This window comes from Lissotriton helveticus, chromosome 9 (assembly GCF_964261635.1).
Source record: "Lissotriton helveticus chromosome 9, aLisHel1.1, whole genome shotgun sequence".
Taxonomy (NCBI): Eukaryota; Metazoa; Chordata; class Amphibia; order Caudata; family Salamandridae; genus Lissotriton; species Lissotriton helveticus.
In genome coordinates, this window is record NC_136070.1 from 647934165 (window position 1) to 647953323 (window position 19159).

The following is a 19159-nucleotide window of genomic DNA, read 5'->3' on the forward strand; positions in this document are numbered from 1 at the left end:
AAGGACTCGATCCAGCTGATAGCGGTAATGCCTGTCTGTTTGAGTCGGTCAAGGAGGATGGGGTGGGAGACCGTATCAAAAGCGGCAGACAGGTCGAGGAGGACAAGCATGGCCTCCTCGCCCCTGTCCACACACTCACGGACAGTCTCCGACACCTCCAACAGAGCCGTCTCAGTGCTGAATCCCGCTCGAAATCCAGATTGTGAGTCGTGCAGCAGAGAGTTGTTCTCCAAATACTCCGTAAGTTGCAGCTGCACGGCTTTTTCCAGGACTTTAGCGGGTTTGGGGAGAAGGGAGATGGGGCGGTAATTGGCGAAAGTTGTGGGGTCGGCATCGGGCTTTTTCAGGATGGGAACCACCAGAGCCTCCTTCCAAGCGGTTGGGAAGAAGCCGTGGTGGAGGGAGGAATTCCAGATGGAGAGGAAGGAGCTGGCTAGTGAAGGAGCCAGATCACCCATAAGTTTAGCAGGGACAGGGTCGGAGGGGGCACCCGATTTGCATTGGGTGAGTAGCCTGATAGCAATATCAATGGTCAATTTATTGAAGGATAATAAGGAGGAGGATGTTGAGGGGCTAGTGTAGGGGGGGAGGGGAGATATCCCATTAGGGAATGAGACACAGAGGTTGTTTATTTTTTCGAGGAAATAATCAGAGAGTCCATCGCATAGGGCCTGACTGGCAGAGCTCTGTGTGGCCCTAGCGGGGGGGTTAATGAAGTCTTTGACAATGGTGAAAAGGATATTTTACGAGTTATTGGCCTTTGCAATTTGAAGAGAGAAGTGATCTCATAGTGGGTTTTTTTTAGTTTGAGGAAGTTTTTCAGAGCAGATTTATAAGTAATTTTGGCTACAGGGTCGTAGTTCTGTCTCCACTTACGTTCGAGTGCCTTGCATCTGCTCTTTTCCTCACGGAGGGAGGTAGAGAACCAAGGGGCGGATGGGCGGGATCTGGTGGAGGAAATGGGTTTTAGGGGGGCGATGGCATCAATAGCTTGAAGTAGGGCGATATTGAGCCTAGAGACATTTCCATCAATGTCAGTGGAGAGATGTTCCGACTGGAAGTGGAATTCTGGGTCTAAAGTGGCACTGGTGACCTTATGCCACTTTCTTCCCAGCTCTTTTCTGGGGACCGTAGGGGCAGGTTTCGAGCCCAAGGCAAGGATAAAGGGGATAAGAAAGTGGTCAGACCAGGTGAGGGGGAGGGGGGGGGGTGGACTGTGACATTCGAGAAGTTGGCGAAGATAAGATCCAAAGTGTGACCCGCAACGTGAGTGGGGCCAGTGACTAGTTGTATGAGATTCAAACTTTTCATGGTTTCCAACATGTTGTTGGCTTTCACGCAGAGAGAGTTGTCTACGTGGAGGTTGAAATCACCTAGCACTAGAAAGTGTTGGTGTTTAAGGGAGAGATCAGCCAGCTGGTGAGTGAGTGCAGTAAGTGAAAGGGAGGAATCAGTTGGGGGGTTGTAGACTAGAGTACCAGCCAGTATTACTGCCGAGGAATCAGAGACAGAGAAATACATAGCTTCAATTATCCCGATGTTAGTTAATTTGGTGGTAGTCAGATGAAGATGGGATTTGAAGATAACGGCTAAACCGCCTCCCGATTTGCCCCCAGACCGATTGATGCACTTTATGGCATACCCTGGAGGGGTGGCAAGGTGGATGTCAGGGGAAGAGGAGTCGGTAATCCAAGACTCGGTGAGAAATAGAATGTCCCAATCGTCCGAGGTGATTGACATCCAAATGTCGTTGGCATGGCGGGGCAGTGACCGGCAGTTGACCAGGCCTGCTTTTAACGTTCGGGGGTGAGACGGGGGGTTCTGCAGTTTAGGACAAGGAGGACGACGAAGGTTATAGGGCGGGAGTGTAAAGTTACATTGAGGGCAGTGGAAGGGGGCATCTTCCAAGTGGTCAGGACTGCAACGGGTAGTAACCGAGCATGAAGAAGGGTTTAAAAGGAGTAATTGAGTATTGGTCCAGCACGTGCGGGCCGAGTCAGCTGGACGGGCAGGGTGACTGGCCCTAGGTACGGTCCAGGCGCAGACGGGCGCAGACGGGCGCGCCTTAGGCGCGCAAACGGCGCGCCCGCTGCGCTCGCCCGCTGCGCGTTCTGAAGATGCACATATTAAATAGGGAGAAGGTATGGGGGGGGGGGGGGGCGTGGCCAGATGGTAGTGGGCGTGGCCTGTGTGTCCCGGGGGCTGGCGGCAACACGATCAGGATTCCCGCGGCAGCGTTTCTGGCCCGCTGCGCGGTGGTGCCCAGGAAGAGTGAGGTGAGATTTGTTGTAAAATCACAAAAATACACAAGTTTAAAATTATTAAAAGCAGTGAGTACCTCTCCCGGCTTTTCGCCTCAGGAGGTCAAGGAGTTCTGATCAATCAAACATTATCACTGAATAAGACAACCTATTGGTCCTTTCAAACAGAATATGATCAACAGAAAAGAGGAAACACTCTGTTTTTTCGGATCACAGGCCATAATACAGGATTTCAAGTAGTTGATAACCAAGTCAAGATCAGCCATAAACTGTGCAATAGTAGTAACAAGAAGACGTAAATCCTTCAGCATATCGAACATCAAAACTGCATCATCGGCATATAACAATGCAGGCAATGGGGAACCCTCCATCTTTGGAATGATTGGGCTTGCCCTGCCAAGGGTGGGGTTTAACGGATTGATATTTACTATAAACATAGGTGGGGCGAGAACACACTCCTGCCGCACACACCCTGTAAAATTGGAACATTACTGAAAGATCCCCACAGGTGACATCTTATGGAGAGTGTATAGAAAACTAACTAGTGCCTCATCTAACCCCAGTGCGAGTAGGGACTTCCGTGACTTGGACCGATTAACACAGTCAAACACTGTTGATATGTCAATAAATGCCTGGTGCAGTGGGCAGGGCTTGGCAATGGTGTATTTGCCTGCGACCAGATGGAGGTTAAGTGACTGCTCCACAGTAGCCAGCCACTCCCTAAATCTGTATTGGCAGAGATTAGGAAAGCAGTTGTCATGGGCCCAATCACACATTCTGTGATATATGACTGCCAATAACTTTAACAGAGGAATCAATAATGGAGATAGGCTGATAACATCTGGGATCAGAGAGTCTGCCCTTTATAAAGACAGGACCAATAGCCAAAGCGGACCAGGATGCTGGCAGTTGTTTATGATCTGGGTTGCTAAAGACATTTGTCATCAGAGGAGCTCATAGATCTATGTTACATTTTAGGAGGTCCACAGGCACCCGGTTAGGACCGGGAGGTGGTAAACAACTGTTACACTGCATGTGTTATAACATGTTTTTACCCTGCATGCAATTACAACAAAAACGGCTTGCAGTAGAGGGGTACAAGGTGTTGGATTTAACTCCCACCACCTTCCCTACTGTTGCACAGACTGGAGTTGGAATAGTAAATTATACTATTCCAACATCCAGCGCAACCCCGACAGCAAGTCAGGGTAAAAAATTGCATTGTAAAAGCATGCGTTGTAACATCATGCCACCCTGGGAGGTTTGCCTGCGGCACTCTTCTGTATTGCTAGAGTTCCTTCGAGGATAAAAACTGGTTTCCCATTCAGGTATGGTGGTAGTTAAAGGCTTCATGGGCACTACATTTTCCGAGCAGCAGGGGGGTGGGGGGGGGGGGAGACAAGAGAAGCAAGAGCATGAAGAGTCAAACCAACAAGCAGCATCCATAGGAGTCTTAATAGGTTTTCGTAGGGTAGCTTTAATATAAGCACTCAAATGATTCTATTATATTCAGTCTTTCCCTCGCAAGAAAGAAAACCTAAGAGCATGCCAAGACATTTTCCAAGTTGAAAAAAAAGCACAAAACTGGGAAGGATTCCAAAGGCTCCATGAAAGTCTAAGCCCCCATGGATGAGAACGGGTGGAGGCTTCTGTGGGAAGGTGACCTTTGACAGAGAAAGGATAAAAGATGCTACAAGGGGGTTATGATCTCCAAATGACTCCAAATCTAACTGTGTACTAAATACTTACTCAGGTCTGTAGAAAGGTCTTGTGTTACCATAAGTGTTACAGTGTACCTATTGTAGTCAAGAGTTTTGATGTTGGTTACTCCCTCTGACAAATCCTGTGGATGGATGGATTTTACTTGGCGGATCCCGGTTAGACACTTTTAGGACAGGTTGCATATTTTTCCAAATTGAATCTGTATACATTAGCGGATGTTTAATGGGATAGTCTATTAACCCCGAAGCAATATACTATATTGTATTAAACACCACATGAATCGTTTGGTCTATTGGAGTCTCGTTCTAGGTAAATTCTGTTAAAAATACGAAATTCATTTTAACTAGACTTTTACAAAAAATAAAAAAAACATAATGAAGACCTACGGAAACAAAAGTGCAGTAGTATCTAGCTTTTCAACGTCCTATGATGTGACCGTTTCCAGCACCGACGTCCCCTGCTGTAGGTCAAGTGGACTCTCCGAGGCGGTTGCGTCAATCGTGTCTGAAGAGCCCAAAACCAACTGGGAGGGGAGGCTCCTTATGAAACAGAGGGGCTAGGGGGCTTTCACAACTGCAAGGAGGCGTCGCCCCGACCGCGCGCCCCCTTCCAACAAACAGTAAGTGGGGGGCCGGGGTCAGGGGATGTGAGCAGGAGACCCCCACGCGGAAGAAAGTCTCCCAACATGTGACTCTGAATGGGCCAAGGGAAAGGCACGTGCTCAAGCTCACGAGCTAAACAGGTGGTCTTGTTGAGGCGGTGGGGTGGGGGGGGAAGAGGGCGGGAGTGGCCTCGTGCATGGATTTCCCAAACGAACTGCGGGACGGGGTGGAGAATGGGGAGGGAGAGAGGAAACGGTTGGGAACGAGAAGGGAGTCGGATGTTCTTACCGTTTTCCTGTAAATTGATATTCTATTTTTTTAACACTTTTTTTAAACGGGTCTTTAAATGTAAAAGAAACACAAAAAGTGCAATGGTGACCCAACACCCACCCCTATCTTTTTTCTCGTCGTCTTTCTCGCCCACTGCCCTCAGTGCTGCCACAGAGCGTGTTGGCACAGGAGGCCGCAGCTGCCGGCCGGCCTGTAAAGCACCGGAGACAACTGGATGGCGCCCACCGCGGACTCTGTGCCCATAAACGTATGTTTAACACCTCAAAAGACAGCTGTGTCCGGGGCGCACTTATCGGAAATGAGCTTTGAAACACTTTAACGACACGGTGCTTGTATGGAGGCCGTTTATAAAACACTTTACAGTCAACGTGTTTGTAATGTAAACTGTCACCGTCTTCAACTAAGGTTTTCGACGCAGTGTCTTTATTTCAGCCTAAGTGGGAGTTAAGAACTTGAGACAGAACATCGTTCACAGAAAAAATGTCTTCTAAGCGCTCTGCAGACACGCCTAACATGAACCGTATTAAGAAAGCATTTTAACACGGCTATTTTCACTTGGACAGAGTTTAAAGACGCGTTGACACAAACTGTCTGCAGAGTACTTTAGAGTTACACACAAATATTTCCAAAACTACATCACCTTCTATGCAAACTGTTTAAACCACTTTATTTATTTATTTATTTTTGTAGTTTATAAAGCGCACAGCTACCCCCTAAGGGGTGTCCCGGCGCTAGAACCAGAGCCTCAAGGGCATAGGAAAGGAGAGGAAGCAAAAAATGGGAATCAGAGTCCGGAGAACAACCAGGTTTTAACCACTTTAAGATTCAATGCGCCCATGTGGCGTTTCTTGAAGCATTCTAGACCTATACCGGATTTCTTAATAAAAATAAACTGAGAGGCACTTCTGAGACACTGTGCCTTTCACGAGTTATCATAAGCAAATTACAAAATCGTGTCCTTTCATGGAAACCCCTCCCAAATAACCCACGGACGCAGCGTTTTTTTTATGCAAACTGTAGAAAGGCACTTTAAAGTAAAGTGTCTGCCATGCAAAGTGTACATTAAGCACTTTACCGGTAGAGGAAATACGTAATGAAACTGTATCTAAAAATCTTTCAGGACTCGACGCCTTTCACGTACACTTTCTCCGAACCTAGACAGCAGCTTTCATACATATAGTATATTAAGCACTTCAAAGGCTCAGCGCCTCAGCAATAATAGGTAGGCTCTCTAAAGTAATTTGAAAAAATAGTGCCTTTTTATACAAACTGCCCTCCAACCACTTTACTAACACAGTGAATAACACAAACTGCACAGTGCACTTTATGGGGACCGTCTGTTACACAATCTGGATTTAAAACACTTTTATTAAAACAGTTTTGTGTGTTTAAGTGCATTAAGGACACTCCGCCGTAAGTGCAAACTGGCTGCAGAGGCTTTCACAGACACTACATAGTGCCTAACATACAGCCTCTCTCTCTCCAAAGCACTGTCAACCAGGCGCATTTATATAGACAGGCTGTCACCAAAGCACTTTACAGACTCCGTGCGTTTCACACCAACTGTTCAGTGCACTTTGATAAAGAACCATAAACACTGAAATAATTTTATAAGGCTTTATCCATGGCACTTTAAGGACACCTTGCATTTCATTTGCGCAGTCTGCATAGCCTTTCACAGACCGCACCTGTCACAAGCCGTGGATACACTGAGGTTTGCACAAGCGTTCACCACAGCACTTTAGGGTCAAGCTGCTTCTATGAGCAGGCACGGCACCATTAACATGGCATTTATATAGCACTTTACAGAGGGAATCTTTAAGTCATAGATAAAGCACCTAACTATATATACACCTTTCAATCATAAGTTCTAAGACGCTTTAAAGAAAAAACATCTTTCAAACAAATTACTTTTACAACACTCCGAAGAAATACATACGACACTCCGAAGGAATACATTTTTCACACACACTGAATCGAAAGCACACTTAAAATGTATGAAGCACTTTACAGGCAAAACCTTTCAAACACAAAGTTTTAAAATACTAAAACAGCACCCTTTTATTTTTAAAGCAGTCAGAGAACTGCATTTGTAAGTGTATTTAAAGCGCCCGACAAAGATAGCGCTTTTCATTCAAACGGTCTGCAATGTATATTACATGAACCGTGCCTTTCCTCCAAACAGTCAGTCAACGCACAGTCTGAAACTTCTGTACAATTCGACAAAAGACAGAGACCCCTAGCCGAGTTTTCATTTCAAACATAACAGACCCCGAGGTTTTGTCTGGCTCATATCGTGCATAAAAGGAAAGCCGCAGAGCTAAATATGTCACAGTGTAAACTAATTAGTTTCATGTCACCACGGGACCGGAAGCTGTATATTTAACTGAAGGCCTCCATTGTCAAAGGCCCTGTGGCCGACAAGTTTCGGTCTCGCTAAACCACATGATGCTGCAGCAGGACATATATGTTCTAATGAGATGTGACTTGACTGCACAGCGGGTGGAATCGTCAAGAGGTTATGGGGCTGACTTATTGCAAGGGGGGGGGGTCTAAATGCTAGGATTGGCAATACGTTCGAAGAACAACTTTGCTTTCAATCTTATCCGTCTTCAGTCTTTCACATTAAAATCACTTACACAGGTATCAGAGGTCATTTTATCCTTTTGCCCAGACCTCACCATTATTGTCATCCAAACAATCTCCCTCCTGGTAGAGGCATTACTCACCAGGAGAGTTCAGTACCCAGGTGGGTGACCCGATGAGGATGCTACCCACTATATCACTCCATTGGAGATCATATCCACTGCTGGTTGGAAATAGTGGTTGAGGGTTTCCCAGATAATCCTTGCGAGACCCTGGTATCAAGAACGTTGTGGTTCACTCTTTTTTGATTTGGTATTGTATTTGGAAAGAGTGAACCATTCTTCCGCTTCTGTCACCCCACCCCCCTATTAATTTGCAGGAAAACATTGTCCACAATTGAGGTTTCAGATGAGATCAATTCCAATGCATAGATAATGCAATCTTTAGAGGTACAGTCCTGGCTTGTTTCAGCTGCAGAAACTTGGAATGGTGTACCAGATTAGTGTATTGTAAAAGGAATAGCGAAGACTGAAAACTTGTTGTCGCTGAGACCCACCGATCTTTTGCGATTCATGACTGTGGGGGTTGGCCTGGTATATGCTGTCCACTAATTAAAGTCGGCACCTTGCACCAGTCCAAAGGACCCTTATGATGTATGAGGTCAAAGATAACCTTTAGAAAGCTATCCTAGTGGTACCTGTGGAGAGCAGCCTTCAGACTTAATCTTGAAGGAATGTAAAGCAGCTTGTTTTACCAGAATATCACCTCCTGAATGACTAAATGAAGGAGAACCACACAGTAGTTATATCAAAATATGTATTTATTAATATAACACTCTCTACTATCCTCTACACGAGGATAGAACATAAAGCACACAATACGAGATCAATAAAACAGTTGTAAGTAGCACAATACACAGTGGGCTCCAGGGGGGAGACCAAACTATATACTAAAATAGTGGTATAATAATCACGACTTGACTAGAGACAGTGCCTAGTGCACGTAGAATCCCTGGGACCACAAGGTGATGACACAGCGACCCCACGGAGGATGGGTGCAGTGAGGAAACAACTGCGTGCTCCGTACAACTCTATGGGAAAGTCACAGTTTAAGGACCCTTGTAGGAGGACTTCGAGCAAACCCTTTGGAACTTAAGAGGTTAGAGAGCCACCCCACCCGTGGATAACGTAGTACCAGAGTTACCTATCCCAGAAGAGCCAGGTGCATAGGTATGAAGTGGTGTCGGAAACCGCTGTTCTCAATAGAGGGCTGTGAAGAAGTACTGCTGCCGTGAAGGTGAAAAGGGTCCAGTGGAATCCAAGCCAGTATTTTGGATGGAAGGAACCTGAAAGCAGAAGGGACAGAGTCTGGGTCACTTCAGAGTGACCAAGGGCTCGGTAGACAAATGCCCACCGATGTCGGGTGCTTCAAGTGCAAAGAAGAGATGTTGGACTCTGTAGCCACGAGAACCAGGAGACATCAAGGACTACCAGGAGCCAGACACAAGCTGTCTCACGAAGGATGTCAAGTGCTGAGGGGTCGGTGTCCGGCTGGAGCACCAACAAGCCTTGGCAACAGCAACCCACGCAGGAAGGTCAAACAGGTTACGGTGTGGACCAGCAAGGTCAAGGGGACTCATCAAGCAATGGGGAGTCAGGGCATGCCAGGAACAACCAGGAAAGCCCAAGAGAAATCAAGATGACCCTCAGGAGGACCCACAGGCCGAAGGACCAGGAGTTGCAAGGGGACCTCGCGCAAGATTGCAAAGCACCAGCCCAAGAAGCACTAGGTGCGAGGAATCTGGAGTTCTTTGGTGCAAATACTGTTCAGGGTCCGGACTACACGGAGTCTAATGCACAAACTCGGGAATCGCCAACAAGCATATGCAGCTGAAAATGGATGCGCTGCACAGGGGTTCGGGTTATGCAGTCTCCACTAGGGATACTAGCCTCAAACTTGCTGGGAGGGCAGATCAACCTCAGGAACCTTCAGAAGCCCACCTCGTGTGTTGCTGAAATCTCTGTAGTCCGCAGGAGCTGAGGAGCAGCAGACTGGTCAGTTGCGTTAAGGTGCCTGCGAGAGCAGGGGAGTGACTCCTTCACTCCAAGGGAGATTCTTCAGTTGTCTTTAGTGCACTGAGCCTGTAGGGAGCAAGGGCACAAACTAAGCTTCGGACGGAAAGGGGGACGAAGTCGAGCCCAGTCGAGGTCCAGCAAAGTCCAGCGTGTCCAGACGGTCGAAGGTCAGTGGTTTCTTCTTGTAGAATCATGTCCACATAACATCTAAAGTCTTACTGCCAGGTAAGCCCTTTTGTACCCACGGGAGAGGGTTGGACAGATTCAGGGGACCATCCTGGGTGAGGGGCAGGACAGAGGGGTGGTTACACCCATGTCCTTTGTCGAGTTGCGCACCAGAGCAGGAGCCAATGGGTCCCAGAACTGGTTTGAGCTGGACTATGCACAGGGACACCAAATTTGCCCCAGGTGCAGACTTTCAGGCACTCTCAGAGTGCACCCACCCAGCCCCAATACACTAAACCCTGTCTGGGAGGTGGTCACACCTCCCTGAGACAGGATGTCTATTGTGCTGCCTTCCTCTGCTCGAGCTTGGCTCAGCAGCAGGAAGGCAGAAATGAGTCTCTGGTCAGCAGCATCCATTTTGTGCTGTCAGGGTCGCGAAGGCTGGCACCGGATAGACCGGTGATCCCACAAAGCTCGCTTCAGAAGGGTGGAATCGCACTTCCACACCAGTTACGAGGTATGATTCCAAACACAATATGTTTCTATGCAGCAGTTTTTGAGATTGCATTTACAGTGAGGTTATAATGCACCTGTACCTATATGTCCAGCTGAGTCGCAGACAACCCGGGAGAATGGTCTCCAAAGGCTGCAGAGAGGCTCTGCTCATTCAGGAGCACTTTCTCACATAAAACCCAGCACACTGAATTCAGGATTGTTAAGGCCTGCTACAGGGGGGACTCATAAGTTTTAAGTGTAGTGACCAATAGATATAGTGAACCTATTTCTAAAGTAAGTGGTGCAAGCACCAGCTTACACAGGTTGCAGTAGCAGACCTGTAGTTCCATTTTGCATGGCCTCTCACGGGTGGCATAATACACGCTTCAGTCCATGGGAGGCCGCTGGGGTACCTATGCCCTGGGTACAAGGGTACCAAAGTATCCAATCTGAAGTGTACCAAAGTACATGTATGGTAATTTAAAGGAGAAGCTTATAGAATTGGGCCCCGATTAGCAGGATCCCAGTCAGACTAGTCAAACACATTATAATAATAATAATAATAATCCACATTTGTAAAGCGCACAATCACCCGTAAGGGTCTCTAGGCGCAAGGGGCCGTCGGAAAGATTAAGCAAGCTATTGCCCAGAGTCACATGGTGCTGGGCTAATCTGCCGCCGGTGTCGGGGATCGAACCGTGATCCCCAGATTCCGTAGTCAGTCGCCCTGGCCGAGGCGCCACACCTCTTCACACAGTGAAAAATCAAGCAAAAAGTGGGGGTAACCATAAGAAGCAGATCCTACTTTCCTACAATGGCTGAAGGCTATTTGCAAGGGTGGCCAGCAGCAGGAAAGGGGTGTTTAGAGGAAGAGGTTTGTGAAGGCTACATCTGCAGATAGCCAGGGAATAGGTTTACACCAGTGGTGGAAAGAGGGCTTGGACAACAGAGACTGCTGGGAATCCAGTCCTCAAGAAAAGGTACATATCAGGGTACAGATTCAGAAACTCTAGGCTCCAGGCCTAGTGCGTTGTGCACCAAAATCAACAGCCAAGGTTCCCAATGGTATTGTTCTCAGCCAGACTGGGAAATAGTACTTTGCTTTCTGAAACTTGCAGTTTTACATTACAAGCAGAAGTGTAAATATCCCTGCACGCCAAACCACAAAAAGGAGTAACATTACCAGCAGGCACTTAGCAGATAGACCATAGAGCTATTTGAAAAGCTCAACCACAAATTCTGCCAGAGGTAGTGGAGCAGCTATGTACACACTGACCCAGTCTCCTAAGAAAAAAGAAGATTGGCAAAGCCAATAGGTCTGGGGCATTGGCTGTCAGCCTTTTGGCTTTACCAATGCTTGTTTTGTCACGGTGTTTGTAAAATATTCTTGTGCGAAATGCAGGGCCATGGATAATAGCAAAAGCAAAAATATTTCAGGTCTCAAAAAGCACACATTGCTGTAGTAGTCCCCGGCACTGTAAGGATATGGTTTTTGTGAGAGCAGAATGCCGTCACTCAATGCGAAGTTTGCCAAAGACTGAACCACTGCGCCATGCTACTCCCTGTAATGGGAGGAAGATGAATGTGAATGCCAATAACAGGCCAACGGATGAAGAGGGGTGGCAGATCGCTTTTGTTAGTAAGTATATTACATATATTGTTTTGGAAAATCAAAAGGTCTTGGCTAATGCCAGACGTTACAAACACATCTTGTGGGAGCTTCTCTTCAGTCCTCGAGCTCATATCCAAGAACTCCGATTCCAACCCACCACCCACCTTCGATCTGCATCCCAGGCTTGAGCACACCTCCCTCCCATCAGGAGGACCAAGAGCGGAAGACGCTGCAGCTCATAACTCGCAGCCCAGACCTGGAACGACCTCCCGGAACATATCAGAACCTCCCACTCCATCATAGACCTCCAAAGGATCCTCAAGACATGGCTCCCACAACAGACAACCCCCCACGCCCCCACCCAGGCCTTCCCTGCTCAGCACCTGGATACCCTCATGGGTGATTAGCCGCGCTCTACAATTTCACATAACAGATGATCACCGCACTGGTAAAGGGTCTCTAAGGCAGACCTCTACCTCTGTGCCAAAGGAGAGGCTCCTCCCAGACAGTATTCTCCTTGCCAAAAAATCCATCCTAAGCTGAAGCCCTGCTGCAGTCACTCGCCCTCACCACAGGCACTTCAAGAGCCCTGCTCTCGACCTTAGGCAGCAGCTCCTCGTGGATCTTCAAGTCCCACAACTCTAGCTCAGGCAGAGCAACAGCTCCTCACCAACTTCCAAGTTTCTCAAAAAGGCGTCATGGGAGGAAAATAGCCAGGTCTGTAAGTGGGCAAGGTCCTGCCGGTCCTCTGCACCGGCAGTTCTAAAAAGCAGGTGTGAGACTGGTCCCTATCAGGCTTCACATTTTTGCCCTCACTATTAGGGTGAAAAAAAATCTTAACTCCAACGGCAGCTCCTCCGCTAAGGCGGAGGAGCGTCGCCCTACTGCTTTAACAGCAGTGCAGAGGAAAAGTAAAATGATAATAACGGAATGTTCTTTTATTTTTTGGTTTCTGCTCAGGGGCTGGGCTGGCCAGAGCAGGAGCCAGGGGGAGGAATGGAGCACAAGATGGCTTGACCGGCAGTCTTGGGCCGGCCAAACAGTCATGCACACTTTGCATGTTCTCCACTGGCTGGATTGCATATCCTGGGTGGAGAACATGGTCAGCCTCCCAATCCCTCTCTGATCGCTGAACCACAGCACTCAGACCAATCACAGCGCTTCTGTAATGCAGCATCGTGATTGGCTAGGGGAGTCTGGGAGCTTTCTGTATCAGAGAGGCAGTGGCTGGTGACCGGCAATCAGCATACAAGTTATTTTTTTTTTCTAACCCCACCACCGTTACCTACCATCCGCCACTGCTTAACTATGCAGCAGTACCACCCTTCACTGCCTATGACGTAACGTCAGAGAGACTGGTCATAGTTCTTTCAGAACTTAAGCCTTTTCAATACTATTTGCAACGAAGTCATAGTTGGTGCTCGTTTGTCTTGTGCAACTAACACCAATTGGTATAAAGCCACTATTCCTGACTTGTAGGTGTAGTGTTACTAGCTGTATTACATAACTGGATGCAATGACAGAAGCAGCAAAATACCAGTTGGATGGCAGACTATGCTAAGCACAGATTTTCAGTTTACCTGTTTTTTAAGCCTTGCCCTTAATTAGATTGACCACGCCCCTTTGAGACCACCCCACCTTGATTTTCATCCCACGTAAAGCCCTGAAAATAGCGCTGTGCCACTAGTTTGACAGTAACTATAGATCCACAGATGAGGAGCAGAAGACCACACACATCCATCTACCCAACCACCCCAGGGCACCGGTGCCAATGCACAAACTGCACAACTGATAGCTACTAAAACTAACGTAAATGGGCCCGGTTCTTCCCTCACAAACTCTATCCTAGGCTAGCAGTTCGACACTTACACAGACTTTTCACCTTTATTCGTGAGCTGAAGGACAGCTCTTCCCGCCCACTCACAGGCTTTGCTCACGTTGAGGTCACGGAAAGTATCCTCGCTACTTTTGCAGTTTTGGAACCACTCGTCTTTCCAGTGACCACTAAACTGCACACCCTCAAGGTGATCTTTGTCGCGGCTCATCTGCAGACACCCAGTGTGACCGTTTTAAGAAATACCAATGGCTTGCTTGCAGACACCCTGTGTGATCTGCGCCAGGGTGACGACTGCGGCCATCCCTGTTCAGGTTATGAGGCCTGCGCTGGATTTCTCCTGTCAGACTCAGTAGTGTACTGCAAAAATAATACCATTTTGTTGTGAGAAATCAATATTTAAATTTAGTCGGATCACTTCAAGGACATATAAAGGGATAAGGCATGTGATCCCCGTAAAAAAGCGCCCCCTGTATTCCTTTGAACTGGGACAGAGAAAATGGCTTTCACCAAGTGTAAGTAAACATGTTTTTCAAGTGTATGTACATTATTTCATTGTACTAAATACAATTACTGTATTGTAATTGTATTTATATAGCGCTTACTACCCCCGACGAGGCGTTGAACCACTTTTTCGGCGAGTAGCACGCTACTCCGGGACCCATAGAGGATTAGTGTTGAATTAGTAGAGTGAAATATGCAAGTAAATTTTAAGTGGTGGATAGGTAAGTCAGTTATTTAGATTCGGAAGGATAGAAGAGGAAAAAAAAGGTTTGTATTTATAAAGCGCTTGTTACCCCTGATGGGGTGTGTTGAAGCACGCTACTCCGGAAACCCATAAAGGATTAGCGCTGAATTAGTATGGTGAAATATTAAAGTAATTTGAGTGGTGGATGTTAGTTATTTGGAGTGAGAAGGATATCAGAGGGATAAAAGGGGAAGAAAGGTTTGAATTCAAGTAGCACCTGTTACCCCTGATGGGTGTTGAAGTGCTTTTCTGGGGAGTAGGACGCTATTCCGGAACCCATAAAGGATTAGTGTTGAAAATTAGTATAGTGAAATATGAAGTCATTTGAGTGGTGGATATGTTATTCAGTTATTAGGATAGAGATGGGTAGGTTGCGGGTTAGACGAGGAAAGAGGTTTGTATTTATATAGCGCTTGCTACCCCTTGATGGGGTTTTGAAGTGCTTTATTGATAGCGCTTGCTACCCTTTGATGGGGTTTTGAAGAGCTTTATTGCAGAGTAGCACGCTACTCTGGAACCCATAAGGAATAGTGTTGAATTAGTATGGTGAAACGTGAAAGTAATTTGAGTTGTGAATATGTTAGTCAGTTGTTTGGAATGAGAAGGGTCGGGGAGGGGTAGAAAAGGGAAAAAGGTTTGCATTTATGTAGCTGGTAATCCTGATGGGGTTTTGAAAAGCTTTATTGGCGAGTAGCATGCTACGATGGAACCTATAAAGGATTAGTGGTGAATTCGTATAGTGGAATATTGAATTTGAGAAGTGAACATGTTAGTCTGTTATTTTGACTGAAAGGAGTAGTGAATGGATAGAAGAGTGAAGGATTTTTTGTTGAGGTCATAGCAGTAGGAGGACGGTTTTGGATGAGTAAAAAGTGTTTTTTGAGGGGAAAAGTCAGAGAGAAGAGTTTAGAAATGTTTGTTTTGGGGGATCGGTATAGTAAAAGAGGTGTCATTGTATTTACTGCTATTTAAAAAGTGATTCCCAGTGAAGGTATAATTTGGGGAGTAGACATGGTACACCCGCCAGCCTGTCTCCGGCCTTCCCCATGTCTGTAAATTGTAAAGTCCATCCTCGCCTTCCAGGAAACCACCTGATCTGCGATCTACACTGGAGCCACAAATACAGTATGGTCTCCAGAGTTACATGGCTCCCTCGTCCGCCCCCTAAATCCACCGTTGCGTGGTCGCCAGCTTGAATCTTGCATCGCTGGCGCTCAGGCGCCCATGTCCCTGTGGTTTTAAGGGTGGTTTCTGCCTGGGAATGTGTGGCAAGCACAAGAGGGCGTGGTTGCCACGACTCCCTAAACGCGGTGACATAGTCGGATGGGTTTCCTCGGGCCCTCATTGGCAGGAAGCGGAGCTCCCATCCCCGAGGGCTTCTTACCCCATTCCTGGGAATCCATCCCGTCGGGAGAGCGGGCCGGGGCCTGGGAAAGTGATGGCGACGCGAGTGCGCATGCCCGGGCGGGCTGCGGGAAGGGCAGCACGTGGGAGCAGCGGCTGAAAAGCTTCAACACCAGGATGTGAGCTCATCAGAGACGGGATGAAGTCACTTCCAGAGCCCCTTCCTTTTGGAAATCCCTACTCGTTATCTTGTGCTCTCTCTCTACCTTTAGGCCTCCCCCGTCGCATCGATCGCCCTGCTGCTCACATCCTCCACAACCTCCCTCCATTGTTAAAGCACTTTTACTTTATTTCTCGTATGTCGAAGAAATTAGTTTGACATCTCCTGAAAAGAAACAGATGGCAACTTGTCCCACGTGACAAATTTAGAGGCGAGAACCATCTAGTTAAACACAATGTTTAGTTTATTATTTAAGTATTTCCAAGGAGGCAAACGTGTGTGGGGTTTTTTAGGGGGGGGGGTGGCCGCGAGCAAAGCGGGGCACCAATTACCATGTTAAATTTTGATTACAGTCCCCCTTCCTGCCCCCCGCAGCTCCAAGTGACAAAACGCCTGAGATCTGTGCAGTAACACCCAAGTGTCTTGTGTTTGCGAAACGTCCAGGACAGCTGCTGCTGGACAGGCCGCATCCTGTCTCCAGCCCCCAACCCACTTCCGGTGCCCGCTGGCCTTCCGGCTCTGGCGTGTGTGTTGCAGTCATCCTCACAGGCATGTGCCTGACCCATGGCCTGCCCTTTCTTCATACAATGCATCGGGGTCACACGGTCGGGTAGCGACCGTGTGATTCCCAGAAGGGGTCACATACATTGCAGACCAGAGAGAGGCATGAGTGCGAGAGGCAGCACACAAGTAACTAAGAGACAGCACACAAGTGACTGGGCACGGATTGTAGTCTAGAGCACATGGCCCTGAGAAGATACCCACACTACACACCCGAGGCAGGGCTGCATGGCCCGACGTGCTCCTTGCTTCCATGTAGTTCATGATGACATAATTGCCTAGGTTAAGGGCAGTGCTTTAAATGAGCCGGTACTGAGTACCGGCACTTTTTTTTTTTTTTTAAAGGGAAGCACCGGCACTTCTCAAGAAAAACATAATACTTTTAATTGGAGAGTACCGGCACTTCTCATAAACAAGCAGGTACTCTGGTACAGATTACCTGCACTACTTTTTCTCGATTTCAAGCACTGGTTAAGGGAAGGAGGGGGAGAGGTGCCTCCACCTGTCCGGTTGCTGGGATTTTAAGCGGTGGCTCATGATTTCCTGGGGTAGGTATACGTGGGGGTGATTCTCACGCCTGTCCTTGCCCCCAGTGCCTGGAAGCTTGGACTCCATAGGTGTTAACCGTCAGTGGTCTAGAAGGGCCGTGGGCTCCCTGGTGCACTGGTTATCATTGTCTAGTTGCTGAAATATATCGGTCGGTGGTGGTTGGATTGCTGCCTAAGTGTGGGTGCCTATTTGTCGGGTGCCTTCTCACCTTGCTGCAAGGTTAGCGGTACTCTAAAGGGGGCGCAGGGGCTACTTCAGAGTGGGGGGCTCCCTCTTACCTCACAGTCGTACAGCTGGACGAGTTGCTCCAGGATCCACTCCTCCAGGTTGAGTCGCTTGCGCAGCTCCTTCCGGTCGTACTTGACCGTCACCTTCCCCTGCCGCCGGACAGGGATCTCCTCGGGGTCCTCCCCAGCCGCCCGGGGCCCCGAGGGGCTCTGGAAGTACACGCGGGGCGAGTGGGGCCCGCTCTCGGGGCTGCTGACAGTCGCCATGGACGGTGGACTCCGGAGAGAGACGGTCCCTTTCAGAGGTCAGCGCTTCAAGACAAACGAGGATGACAGCGCTGTCAAGAGGCCAGTCAACTGTCGGGGCACTGGAGTGCTACGGGGCTGTCACTCCCGGAGAGAAGAGTCCTGTAAAGATTGTCACCTCTGAGGGGACCAAACAACGAGGACACACGTGGCGGAGCAGCTATGTCCAGTCTCACCTCTGGCTGTTTTCCTCCTGCCAGGCTATTTACAAATACTTATGAATTATGTATGAACACGAGGATTTCCTCGCCTCCGGCAGAACAAGAGCCTTAAGGTGTCCAAGTTCAACTCGCTGCTCTGTCTCTCACCCCTGTGTCTGTGGGGCTCCTCGGGTGATTGCCTGTGTCTGTCTACAGCCCACTTACTGCCAGCGGTTCTCTCGCGGCGCCGTCTCTTTGTGCCTTCTCTTGTTCACCCAGGATGCCCCCAGTCAATAGACCTCGCGTGCTCTCGCTGACTGTGTTTTTTCCCTGCTGGTTGGATCTTACTGTTCCCTGGCGAGTTCCCTGTGTGTCTTGGTCCTGTCTCTTGCCGTTGCGGAGTATCTTCTTTTGGCTGTCTATTGTAGTGTCTGGGGATTTCCCGCAGACAGTGTTGCACTCTTGAATTTGTGCACGGGTTGTCTTTTGCCTTCCCTCCTGCACAGCCTTCGTATATCTCTGCTGCTGATAGGTCTCCGTGCTTCACCCCTGTGTGTGTGTCAGCCTCGTGTGCACCCGGCGGCGGCTGTCTCTCCCTCTCCTCTTTGTCCCTGAGCCGGTCTCTCTGACCCTCCCTCTCTCCACCCATTCATGACAGTCTCCCACAGCCCTCCCCCTCCTTGACTCCTCCCCCACACTCTCTCCTCCCTCACATGGCTTCCTGTCCCTGTCTCGTGCCGTTCCTCCCCTCCCCCATCTACGGTAGCACACTGAAGGTGTCTGTCTGTCTGACACCCCGAGCCGGTTCTCCACGGCCTCCACCTCCTCGGACGGGGGCGCTAGGGGTGTGACTGGTTTCACACAATTCAGGGAAAGCCCCCACCGCCTCACAAAGTTGCCACAGATACATCTGCTGAATTAATTAATCTGGGTGCGCCCTGAAAGCAAGCTCACACATTTCCCATTCCCACGTGTAAATATGTCACACCAGGATTTTGCTTTACCCTCGGTACATGTAGACTTGTTTAATCTCAATAGAATATCAGGACTACAGGTCCCAGAATGCAAAGTACAAACCAAGGACTGGATGAATTACGCATTGTTAAGGGAAACTAGAGCCCTGCTTGGAGGGGGAGTATGAAAACCACTCCAGCCACAGGAGATTCCCATTTCCCTCTTCAGCTGTGGTGCACAGTTCCCCATTTCTTATTCGCTCCCTAATATCCTTCTTGTGCGGCTTCTACTTTACTTGATGTTCACGATTTACACATGCCTATCATTTGGTGTTTCATGTCTCTCTTTTCTCGTTGAAGTTTCCAGTTTTCCATCCTGCTTTATTGGTCAGAATTTAGAATTCTGGTTCCCCGTACACTTCCCAGTATCCCAGCCTGTTGGTGTATGTAAATCTCCCTCTCATATCC

General features: G+C 48.3%; 1 protein-coding gene across 1 annotated transcript in view; it reads right to left on the minus strand.

Moving 5' to 3' along the window:
* PPP1R14B (protein phosphatase 1 regulatory inhibitor subunit 14B) overlaps nucleotides 1-18364 on the minus strand; it is a 60651-nt gene extending 42287 nt beyond the window's left edge. Inside the window, exon 1 of the mRNA XM_078660739.1 lies at nucleotides 17344-18364. Coding sequence (XP_078516865.1) covers nucleotides 17344-17559 — 216 coding nt within the window. The 5' untranslated portion in view covers nucleotides 17560-18364. The remainder of the gene's footprint in view (nucleotides 1-17343) is intronic.
* Nucleotides 18365-19159: the final 795 nt, after the last annotated feature.